This window comes from Kwoniella dendrophila, chromosome 5, assembly GCF_036810415.1.
Source record: "Kwoniella dendrophila CBS 6074 chromosome 5, complete sequence".
Lineage (NCBI taxonomy): Eukaryota > Fungi > Basidiomycota > Tremellomycetes > Tremellales > Cryptococcaceae > Kwoniella > Kwoniella dendrophila.
Window position 1 is genome coordinate 1,439,705 of NC_089480.1, and position 12,104 is coordinate 1,451,808.

The 12,104-nt window shown below is 41.1% G+C and overlaps 3 protein-coding genes across 3 annotated transcripts; 2 read left to right on the forward strand and 1 right to left on the reverse strand.

The window, feature by feature from the left end:
* Nucleotides 1–295: 295 nt before the first annotated feature.
* L201_004380 (uncharacterized protein) lies at nucleotides 296–3,851 on the forward strand (the record flags this gene model as incomplete). Its single annotated transcript, XM_066220122.1, has 5 exons — nucleotides 296–701; nucleotides 784–2,721; nucleotides 2,799–3,211; nucleotides 3,270–3,457; nucleotides 3,548–3,851. The coding sequence occupies 5 exons, from the start codon at nucleotides 296–298 to the stop codon at nucleotides 3,849–3,851; spliced, it is 3,249 nt and encodes a 1,082-aa protein (XP_066076219.1).
* A 385-nt stretch (nucleotides 3,852–4,236) lies between these two features.
* Nucleotides 4,237–4,746, forward strand: L201_004381 (uncharacterized protein; the record flags this gene model as incomplete). Its single annotated transcript, XM_066220123.1, has 1 exon — nucleotides 4,237–4,746. One exon carries the CDS (start codon nucleotides 4,237–4,239, stop codon nucleotides 4,744–4,746), a length of 510 nt encoding a protein of 169 aa, XP_066076220.1.
* Nucleotides 4,747–5,913: 1,167 nt separating this feature from the next.
* L201_004382 (uncharacterized protein) lies at nucleotides 5,914–9,862 on the reverse strand (the record flags this gene model as incomplete). Its single annotated transcript, XM_066220124.1, has 10 exons — nucleotides 5,914–6,736; nucleotides 6,805–6,848; nucleotides 6,902–7,016; nucleotides 7,080–7,328; nucleotides 7,393–7,577; nucleotides 7,640–7,809; nucleotides 7,879–8,061; nucleotides 8,122–8,487; nucleotides 8,554–8,789; nucleotides 8,865–9,862. 10 exons carry the CDS (start codon nucleotides 9,860–9,862, stop codon nucleotides 5,914–5,916), a joined length of 3,369 nt encoding a protein of 1,122 aa, XP_066076221.1.
* Nucleotides 9,863–12,104: the final 2,242 nt, after the last annotated feature.

Here is a 12,104-nt window from a genome sequence, read left to right on the forward strand (position 1 = left end):
ATGCATGAGTCTTACATCCAGACTGAATATCACACATCTGGCTATAGGTGAAAACATTAAAAGAGATTGACGCGTGAATGCGGCAGAATGATCGATTTACGCGTCTGAAAATGACTTCATTTAATTTGGAAATTGTAACAACTATCGTTATTCTTGTACTTGGATTTGATATAGCTTATAGGCCCCCTTATCTGGTTCAACACTTGCTCAGAAATCAGCTTTCCAATGTATCCTTCGATGATATAGCAGGGAAAGTGCTTGACATATATCACCGTTTATTTCACCATTGCAAATCATGCCTACAACACCACCTTCGGAAGGCAGCTCTTCATCCATTCCTGCTGCCGAGTCGACCACTCCAACTGTATCAGCGGGACCATCGCGGACTATACGTTCATTCTTTGGCGGATCGTCAGCATCTGCATCATCATCTGCTTCAGCTCAATCTTCCTCACAATCTACAAATGGTACTGTTCCACCTAAAAAACGACGGAAGAAGGATGAAAATCAGGCCAAATTGTCTGTTGCTGGAATTGGAAGTGAAAACGTGAATTGGGTAATGGGTAAACCTGAACCTGACCTTAAATCGAACAGTAAGAAAAAAGCTCAACAAAATGGTGGAGAAGAAGATGAGTTAAAAGAAATGGTACAGAAAGGAAAAGCAAGAAAGGGAAAGAGGAAATCTGAGATTAACGATCTTGGTAAGTCAAGCGAATATCTTCGCATCTTGTCTTGCGGAGCTTCAACTGTAAGAGTCGTCTGATATCAAGGGTTATATGACAGGTCATATCAGTGCAGAGGAAACCGAATCTGCTGCTGGACATATACGGTCGCAAGAATTACCAACATCATCACCGCCTACACAAAGAGGTAAACCACCAAGATCACAGGCAAATAGCTCTTCAATAGATTACCCTTCTGCGTCATCATCTTCAAGTCAATTTCCTGGATCAATACCTATAACCATATCGGACTCTCCTGATCATCCTGGACCAACACATCATACAGCTCATAGACCATCAATAGAATTTCAAGTTACAGGTCATTCCTTACCATCAAAACGACCACATCCATTTTTCGATAAATCAAAGGGGATAGATATCAACGATGCGATAGAAGTAGATCAAAATTCATCACCTGATAGACCTATCTTACTCTCTCAAACTCAAATAAACGGTTCACCGTTAAAGGCTGGTCCCAAAAAAATAGCTTTTGCAGCAGACAAGAAGACACAACATTCTTTCTTTTCTCGCTTAAATGCCTCAAATACGAATACAAACATCGATATAGGTTTATTGAATGGACCTATTAGTGGGAACAGATCAAGGGCTAGTTCTATCAATTCTGAAATAACGGTAAATACAGCTTTATCAGGTGAAATCCCATCAAAAGAGAGGGAAAAGGGTAAATCGAGAGAAAAAGAGAAGAAAAAAGTACATACATTCTTTAAAGGTGTAGCTAGTGCAGGTGAAGGAGTACTTAAAAATGGGTGGGGAAATGGTATAAAAGAAGGTGAAGAATTGATAACACCCTTACCTAGTGGAGATTGGCCTAATCACCTTCAAGAGCCAACGATCGATACATTCAACCAAACGCAAAATGCTGGACCTAGTAGGAGGAAGAAACCGATAATGACGCAAACCATAGACAATGAATTTTGGTCGTCCCTCATAGAAAATGCCAGATATACACCTCAAATCGTTGAACCCTATCATAATGAACTTTTCTCTACCCCTTCATATATCTCCGATCACCCAGCATTCACCTCCATACCGTTCAAATCCAAGCCAAAATCCAATCGAGAGTCATGGTGCGATAGATATAAACCCTGGAAATCGGCCGAAATGCTATCTAACGAAACTGAAACCACTTATCTGAAAGACTGGTTATCAGTACTATCTGTAGGACATCATGAAACAAATGGTAGAAAGGTTGTTCGGAAAGTGAAAAGAGGTGGACTCAAATCAGGATTAGTCGATGGGTGGATAGTTGATGATATTGGATTATTCGGTGAAACACCATTAGATGACAAAGATGAAGGGGTCGCTATGGGAGAGGAAGAGGTTGAATTAGAAGAATTAGATGATCCACCAATTACAGCGAATCCCGATGAGAGACCAGCCACATATCCCTCATTAGAAAGTAGATTGACCAATACTATATTATTAACTGGACCACATGGATCAGGCAAAACCGCTGCTGTATATGCCACGGCACATGAATTAGGTTGGGATGTATTTGAAGTTTTTCCAGGCATGGGTAAAAGAACTGGTGGGAATCTGATGTCATGGGTTGGTGATGTTGGTAAAAATCACATGGTAGCACAGGATAAGAAACAAATTACACCGAAGAAGAACGAATCTCAAAAGAAGGGTGCGATGAAGACTTTCTTTAGTAAAGCTAAACCCAAACCAGCGAAAAAAGAGAAGTTTTTCGAACTTGGTAGTCAAGGTTCGGCGCATGAACCTATAGATATTGATGATGATGAGCAAGAGGGATTTTCCAAAGTGATCAAAAAGGATGAAGATAAAGCGGAAGCCGATCCAGATGAGGTACAGATATTAGGTGGTACAGATAACATAGTACAGGATGGTAGAGTTAGACAAAGTTTGATCTTGATTGATGAGGCAGATCTCTTGTTTGATGAGGAAAGTACTTTTTGGCCTGCTGTAATCTCACTTATAGCTGAATCCAGAAGACCAGTTATATTGACTTGTAATGGTAAGCATACTTAGTTGTCTCCCAAATCTCATTCTCGGCCAGCTGATAAATTCGATTGTTCCATGTGAATGGAATAGACCACAATCTGATCCCCAAATTCCAACTTCCACTACAAGCGATACTGCAATTCCGTCCACCACCTTCCCAGATAGCTTTACCTTATCTTCAAGCTATAGCTACCCAAGAAGCTAAAAATGCTAATCGGTCAATACCGGATATTCAATCTGTATATGAGGAAGCGATCCATCAAAAGCAAGATATATTGGATCAACCGTTACCTCCCAATGGAAATGAGAGAATACCATACTTCGATCTAAGAAAAGCGATCGATCAACTTCAATTAGAAAGGGGTCCCCCTTCAAGCATAACAGGAGCATCATCGGGTCAAGCAGATCTAATTGGAGATGAACTTGCTATTTTGGCGAAGCAGCTAGAGATCACTTCATATACCGATGCTTGGGTTAATCCGAAATATTGGATGACAGCTGAAGTAAGCTAGATCTTCTTCGTGCTGCTGAGGCCAATCAAGCTGATAAGGAAATTTCCAGACAACCGAAGTAGATCGTCATTATCCCACAACTGATGATCAATTAGGCATACACGCTCTCATTAAACCAGAAATCAGGGAATCATTCCCTATATTGGCGGGGTACGATTATTGTGATTCTATCTCAGATACTTTGATATCTTCTGGTGGTGGGCTACTCACGGCACCAAAGGACTTGGCTTTATCACGGTGAGTTTGTCAATCTGTCACACTCTCAGCTCTTGTATTCAAGCATGCCACAATTAAGTGCTTAATCGTGTTTCCGATCATCTTCAATAGGGTTAAATACATAAGATCAACCTTGCCAATTCTCGATCCATTGATACCACTGTCTTCACCATTGTTACCGAATCAATCATTATTCTTATACACGTTACCTACTATCCTTAGCATCATTGAGGTTGACGATATCTTAGAGGCTGCTGAAGAAGATGCAGTCAGAAGAGGAGAGGAAAGGATAAATAGGAAAACTGGTAGACCGATGAGAGGCGGTCAAACTTACACAAGATGGTTGAGTGACTTAGATCATGAAGCTGAAGAAGCGGGAAGGAGTCTTTTAGATGGACTGAAATGGCGAGACTAGACTATGACACTGTCTTCATTCACTTCTTCTCTTTAAAATGACGTCAAACATCGACGTCGTTGTGACTTCTAGCATGAAGTCATGCGAGATACCGTCATGTGTTACCTTTCCAGACATGTATGATAATGTCTCACCATCCTTTGATGCTTCGAGTGGAACAGCTCCACGAAGAAACCCGTATTATAAAGGAGAGACTTCAACCAAATCCTTTCACATTCACAGTATCGACTCGAAAAGTGCCAGAATGAGCGAAAATTCAAATATATATAAGTCCCCACAGGTGGTTTTACTTCTACTTTCCATTCCAACAACATTACACAAACATCCCATAGCATACCGTACAACACCTTACAATTTATACAACTAAATATACATTGTTTCTACCATGGGAACACAAACATCTTTATACCAATCAGATACCTCATCATACTTTGGTTCTTCCAGAGGTGCAACAAATACCAAATCTGATAAACCTATTCAAGATGATGGACTTAGCGCAGCTTTGACAGGAGTGACTGATATCGAAGCAAGAAAAAAGATTGTTGATAGATATTACGGTGAAAACGCCATTGATAGATTCAAAGAAGCAGACATTAGGACTTTTACATATGAAAAAGGATCAATTACAACAACGGTCAAATTCTACAGTGAGAAAGATGATGAAAACAAAGATAAATACTTTTTCGAGTACAGTAATATAAATGGTGGCGGAACTTTTAGTGATAAAACCATAGAAGATATTCGGAATGATGAAAACGGTTTAGGACCCGCTTTTTCAGTAGCCTTTGAAAATTATCTCAGAAACGAAACTCAAGCATCTGGTTCTAGTGTCGGATCTGACACCAATTTGACCATTTCTGATTGTGATTCTGATCAAATCTCGAATCGCGCATAGAATTCTAAATACGTATACTTTGCAGTCCTGTATGGATATATGTTGTTGCTAATTTACAGGATTATATACACTTACATTTACGTGTTAGACGTATTTTGCAGATGCAGGTATTGATGAGCCTGTTCGTTGTATTCTTTATAATAGAAATCACGGTCTGGCTCGTCAGAGGCTTGTACGAAGATCGAGGGTCATACGCTGTGGGTAAACCTGAGTGGCGAGTAAAGTGACTTAGAGCGAATGGAAGTTACCCCTATAAAGATGCTAGCACATTTACAATAGCACGAGGTTCTTCGTTTAAGTCATGATTCTGTACACTTCTCCAAGCGTGTGCTGTTTAGTGGCTCATGATTATGGTTTGCTCCAAAAATCGAGACCCTTCCATTTCTATGTTGCTCCCTTCGTCATACTTTGACTGCCCCATCATCCTTTCATCACAACCCATGACCAAAATTCCCATCGTGAAATGAGGCACGGATTTCCATGAGCTAATAGCTTTTCGACTCGAAAGCTCAGAAGAAGTATTGTATGGTAATGCAAAAATGGTATATCAACGATGCTCTAAAAGAAGCGAAGGACTGTTCATTTCTGGAAAAGGTGTATTCTGCATTTGACTATTCCCAGCATCCCGAAATTTACTGCACTCGCTGATCAACCCTTCTCATATTTGTCTGAATGTATAGAAACAGAAGAATTTTTCGAATAACTTCAATCTAGATACGATGTAGACGGGTCCGATACGTCTCAATGGACCGTATTTTGGAAAGACGACACCGAGTACAAGTATAAAGAGAATGACGGTTCTTATTACATTACTAGCCATTCTGAGAATCTCTCGACTTCGTGTGATGCTACGTGATTAGATGAACTTAGAGCTGGTACGATGGCACAACAAGCGGTCTATCAACATCTAATTGGATTACATGAATAGCGTTGGGCTAAGGAAAAGTACTGATAATCCGAATTAGCAATCTGACATTGCGCAAAGACAAAACGGGGAGATTCGATTGATATATTTCATACGATGCATGTACCATGTCAAACATAGTGATTAGATAAGTAAGCTACTTTGTACCGAAGATATTGCTTTAGTATTTACATAGTCTGCAGTTGGACTGGTGGACGAGATGAATTGATTATTGTATACTTTGATGATTTCATAGTTGCGTTCTACATATATTTATAAGGAATAAAAACATGCGTACCATCTTCTTGCATTACATATTGACCTTGATTGTTTTGAATTTGACTCTGATTTATATATCCCATTTGTTGCGGTTGAAGTTGTATATGATGTGGGTGAGTATTCATCAAAGGGCTGATATTTGGATTTGAATTTAAAGGTGGCGGACCTAATTGATGGGAGATGCTATTACTATGAGTGGTATAAATCTGATATCCTTGTGGTTGTTGAATAATTTGCTGGTGTGGTTGTGGTGGATTGTAGATTCCTCCTCCAGCTGAACCATCAACTGACCCATGTCCATCAGGTTGTCCAGGTAAATTCGATACATTGTTGGAATATGCCTCTTGACCATGCTGTGCTATGGAAGTGGAAGTCGGTTGAGGCATGTATCCCCTCATCATTGACATGCTCAAAGTACTTGAATGGGTTTCGAATATTGGCGAAACTATAGTTGGGGATTGATATGGTGATCTAGCTGATAGAGGGGGTTCACTATTGTTAGAAGACATGCGATCGTGGTTATGAGGAATCTGAAAGTTCTGAGTTTGATGAGGTTGAGTTTGATGTACAGTTTGTGGTGGGGGCATATCTGGATGTTGCATATGCAGTGAAGAATGGCGACGATGATGATTTGAATGTGAGCTTGCTGTAGATCTCGATTGAGCATCCGAGTTGAAGGCTGTATGATTGTTGGAATTATGGCTTGATAGTTTGGCTAAATCAGAAAGTACAGCATCCCATGTACCATCAGTCTGGACCTGGTCGGTTGACATGTACGCCCCCCTCTCTTGCCATTCTTTACGGAGACTATAAATAACCCGCCAAGTTTATCAGCTTGTCGTCGTTAACACTAGAGAGTGGAGCCTTATACGTACTCTACCGATCGTTCCCATGCTTTGGCATGAGCCCATCTCAGTTCCTACATACTGTGTCAGCATGCTATCTACGTGATGAAACCGAATTTCAACTCACATTCAATGCTCTGATACACAGCTGTATATCTTCATCCGATCCACCGCCTCTCGCTAGCAGCATGGCTGTGTAGTAAGTTCCATCTCGTACAAGACTTGCATCCCATTCAAAGAACCTGCAGGTGTTTTACCGTTAATAATAGTGCCGCGATAACCTCTTGTAAGTCAAAGCGACTCACCTAGTGCCAACATGTCGTCGAACAATTTCCATAATCTGCCTAGTCTGTACCTCGCATTTGCTTTTGGCGATATCTAACAGATGTTGAGCGTTGACAAGGTCATTATGCATTGCTTCCGGTGTAGAGGGATTAGATTCAGTGATGAACGCCGTAGTTTCAGCTTGGGCGAGTTTCGTGATACGGTTCTCTAGGTTGGTTCGGATGACATTCTGTGCCTCGAAAAGGAAAATTTTCCATCCATCGGCGAATCTATTGGAAATGAACCAATCAGTTCAAAAGTCCAGACTTGGATGTGAACGGATCTAAGACCTACCGAATAACCTCTTCACGTTGCGCGTAAGCGGGTGAAGAAGCGGTAGCCTCGTATTTGAGTTGATCAAAGTCTTCCCAGCAGCTCTCTAAGGCTTCCCATGCCTGTTTGACAAGAGTAGCATTTACAGCTGTACGTCTTTTGGCCGCCGGTCCAGTCAATGCTTTATTCACTTTTCGGCAAGCGAGCTGCAAAACATTTCTCTGTAAGCCCGACGAACATGCCAGTCGATCGACTGAAAATCACTCACAGCCAAGTTAATCGGAGCGGTAGCGAATCGACTAGACAACCTGAAAGCCGAAGAATCTCGCACTAAAGCTCGATGATCTATCGAGTCTTGCATGGTCTCCAGATCTTCGTCATCCAAGTGCAGTCGGCCACCCTTTAAGCCAGTTGTGATACCTTCATGCACAAACGCATCTGCAGATCTCACGAAAACATCAGTCCTCATTTGACAACAATAACAAGAACGATGGAAAGTCCACATACACCAGTAAATTCGCACTCGTACCCGTACAAGATCTTGCCCTGCTAGGTCATCTGATCCCCCATTGATCGCAGCAGTGGCGCTGGGCTGACCATCGTACCCCATTGCCACAAACGAGCAAAGGGTAAAGACCTGAGAAATAGCCGATTCGTACATGGAGAGTCTTTCAACGGGAGAGGAGATACCTGCGATGGGCAAGGAATTAACTTCTGTCATAAGATCACATATGAGAGGCAGTCACTCACCATCGGTCAAAGGTAAAACCAAAAGCAAGACTCTAACTCCATCCCAAGTTGGCTTTCTCATCAGACCATGTTCGTCTATCTCCTTCAAGATGAATTCGATAACTTGTCTCATCTTCTCTTTACGCCTCTGCCGATCATTCTCCCGTTTCATCTCTATATCCCCTGGTCCTAGTAAGCTGACCTCGTCAAGGGCAGGACCGCCCCCTTCAGGAACATCTAATTTTCCATATTCATCAACGCCATACGACACAGCCCATGCATATAAAACATGACACAATATGGCGCCCTCAGGGCCCATTGCAGCTGCGGACGGATCAGGATTGGAGAGATATCGTCCTACAAAGTTCTGAGGGTCAAGTACGGGACCTATAACAGCTCGACTCAGCGACTACCAAAATCCAAAGCGGAGCGTGATTTAACACCGTTACTTACGCTGAATTTGAAATCGCCTGAAGAACGCAGAATCGAAGAATTCTTTCGTCAAATCGGGCATTATTTCGTCGTTCTGTTTAGCCTTAACAGGGCTAAGGTAAGACTCTTCTGTCGGTTCACCAGTTTGATGGGCTACTGCAGCATTAGCTGCCGTTTTCCCGAACAACATTTCTATTTCCGATATCCTTTTACCTCGCCGAAGTTGTTTGGCTGCTTTAAGTGGAGCGAACTCGTCTCTGCAATGACGATTAGCCGGTGTACATATGAGAGATAAAGTTCAACGAGCAGAAATTGGGCTTTTCGATACTCACATGCAGTTTAATCCCCTTTCTATACAATTCGTACAAGATACCTTCTTCTGCTTTCCACCACCTTTAGTCCTATTGGGCCCAACACCGTCTTCTAGCTCACTTGCCTTTTCAGCTGCTTCTTGCTTATCCTTTAAGTCGCATTTTACCCTTCTATGCCTACATGCACCACAGGCTGTGAATTGCTGTCTCGTGGTTTTAGAACCTGATTTCTCCGCTTTAGTTGAGGGACCAGCTGAAGCATTGTTTTTTGCGCTACTTTGATTGATTGGTAGGGGTGCTGGAACCGTTGATTGCCAATTCTGATGATCTGGCGGTACACCAGGAATCGAATTTTGAGGCTGCTGAGGGTCAGGCATGGGTGCAGGAAAGTATTCTACCATTGCTGTACTGTGTGATGATCCAGTATTGAGCGGGGCGCCCGTTGGTGTTTGCAATGGTGGAAAATATTCCGCCATATTTGGATTATGTGATGATCCACTCCCCAAAGGCATCTCATACGGTGACAACATCATTTGAGAGTGCATTTGCTGTTGTTGCTGCTGCTGCTGTTCGAGATAGCTAGGTGGCATATGATGTTGGGGTAAAAGTACCGATGGTCCATCGTGCTGTTCTAGTTTGGGCTGAATATTTGTAATATAGGGTTGGCTTAATGACATGTTGACTGGCGGACCAGGCGGTTGACTCCCCGCAGCATAGTATATGTTGGGTGGAGGAGGAGGATAGTATCCCTGTATTTGTTGAGATTGATGAGCATGTTGATGAGGTGGTTGACGAGGATTACCGTAAGGATTTTGAGGTAGGTTGATGGTTGGAGGTCTACCTCGTTGATTTGGTCGGACTTGGTGTGGTTGTGAGTTTTGATTGTATTGTAGCTGATTAGATCCCTCAGCGTGAGAGTAAGGATGGGACATCTGTTCAAGATCAGATTGCCAGACGGCATTTTGCGTAAGTAAAAACTCATCCCAAAATTCGTCTGACAGATTGAGATCCTCCGGCATATCGTAAACATCCGGAAAGGAGATAGAAAATATACGGTATGCTTTGCCCACCAAATACTCAAGAGTAAAGTGATAAGAAATAAACCAAAAAAAGCAATGAAAGGCTTACACGGAAAAGCGAAGTTCGTACTCACTTGTATCAGCCAGTTTGACTAAATCTCTAGACATAACCTTCCTGTGATTGAAAAGCCTCTGAAAATCGTTTTTAAGGCTTTCCCTTTCCCCCCTCCAGGTACAAATGTATTTTGATTAAATTGATTGATTGTGTAATATAAGTAATTAGTACCCAATTCGATGCTATTTTCTATACACAGACCTCTTCGGCGGTATGCTAGTAAATGATGGTAAATATACTCCGAAACAGAAGGTGAAGAATCGAGGTCAAGTCAAGATGAATGAGTAGATGATTTTTAGGCTCGTGCTGGGTGATTCAATGGATGATCTGCTTAAATATTAATGAAAGGTAAGCGTGATATGTTGAATGACGGTTTCCTTGTTTTTTTCACTTTGATTCCTTAACCTAAGACTGTCTCGGTCTTGATTTGTTTCGCCCTTGTGATCTTTGTCCTTGTGACTCGTAATTGTACCCTTGACAATTTGTCTTCTGTGAATCAGACATGTACTTTGGTGAGATGATCGTTAGCACAGGTCAAATCCATTGCGCTCAAGCATTCCGCATGTCTTTTGAGCTGTATCCTGAATAAATATCAAACGCAAAGAAAAACTGATTCTTACCTTTTCAAGGTGTTGGACAATCCTTCCTTGACAGCTCTCTAATATGCATGTAAATGACCTTGATTCACTGCAAGATCAAGTTGGTACCGTTGCGGATTAGCTAGTGATGCTTGATATGATGGTGGGTGCGATAATGGTTGAAATCTTAAATTGTACAATGGCTCGTCGGATAGAATTCCTCCGAGTTGAAAGTGACGATATATATAGGTGAGTTTTTTAACTAATGGTTTGCCCTTGATTCCAAAGTTGTGGGTCCAAACGGTTGATTCTTTCAGCAGATAGATTATGATGGTATTCTAAGCTATATTAATGATGATCAAAGCATATGAAGTGTAAGGTGAATGTTTGAGTGAGTGATTGATTTGTTTGATTGGCGTCTAAAGTGTTTGATATGTGGTTGAAAAAGATGAATCTCAGATTTTGAGACGGTGAGCGATGCGATGAGCGGTGAAAAGAGAGAAAGAGAGGTGATTAACCGGTTTTTCTAATTGTCCAATCGTGTGAAATTACCCCGGACTAAAGGTGATCGTTATTTGGAAAATGATAAGATCGATAGATGATGTTTTTCATTTATTTGTATTATCCTTGTGATGATCAAAACTGCATCTAGATGACAAGTTGTTGATATATAGATATTAAAGTGGTTTTGATGTCTCGTCTTTTTTTGTTCTTATTTTTTTGGTTCAAACTTTTTGTGACACGATATGTTTCATACAATGATTGAATCGGAGAAATGGAGAAATAAAAAAGTCAAGAATGAAATTAAATGAAAGGAAAAGGAGTGAGATGATAAGGTGTTTATGGAGGATTCGTAACTTTTCACCTTGAGATGTAGACAGACAGAGAAAGAGGAGAAAAGTATGTAAAATTATGATAAATTATGATCGAATAGGCCGAAGAAGTACGAATACCTCGAATCCAAATGTTAATTATGTAGTTGAATTAATTCTATGTATCATCCCAGGAGATGTTTTGGATGGAGTCGGTCAAATGTCTATGCACGACTTTACTTTGTTTGATTCCATACAAAGTGGATGATAAAACAATACTCTTGAATGCAAATAATACAATAAAAAGACTTTCTCTTGTTCGGGATCTGTTTAAAGTGTGGAGTTCCCCAGTCATTCGCAATTTCAGCAAAAAGCCAAGTGAAATACGTTGTATGTTGATAACGAAGCAGAAACTCCCACAGATACAATTAAGGAAACCTTCAACTCTGGTTGCCCCTCTTATGGCGGCATATGAACTTATATGTACATGCATACATCTCATTTGTCCAGTAAATTATACATTTTTTTTCGCTTATTTCGAACTAAATAGCCAGAGTACAAGAGCTCTGCTGCAGAATGATCATGATTGCTCTTTTAAAACAAAGCCAAGCTAAAGCCCGATTAATTGCGTACAATCGATTGTTAAATGGTTTTCTAGATTGTTGGAATGACACTAAAGCAGACCAGCTTTCATCGAACGGTTATTTACCTGTACAAGTAGTACAAAAAAGCTCCAT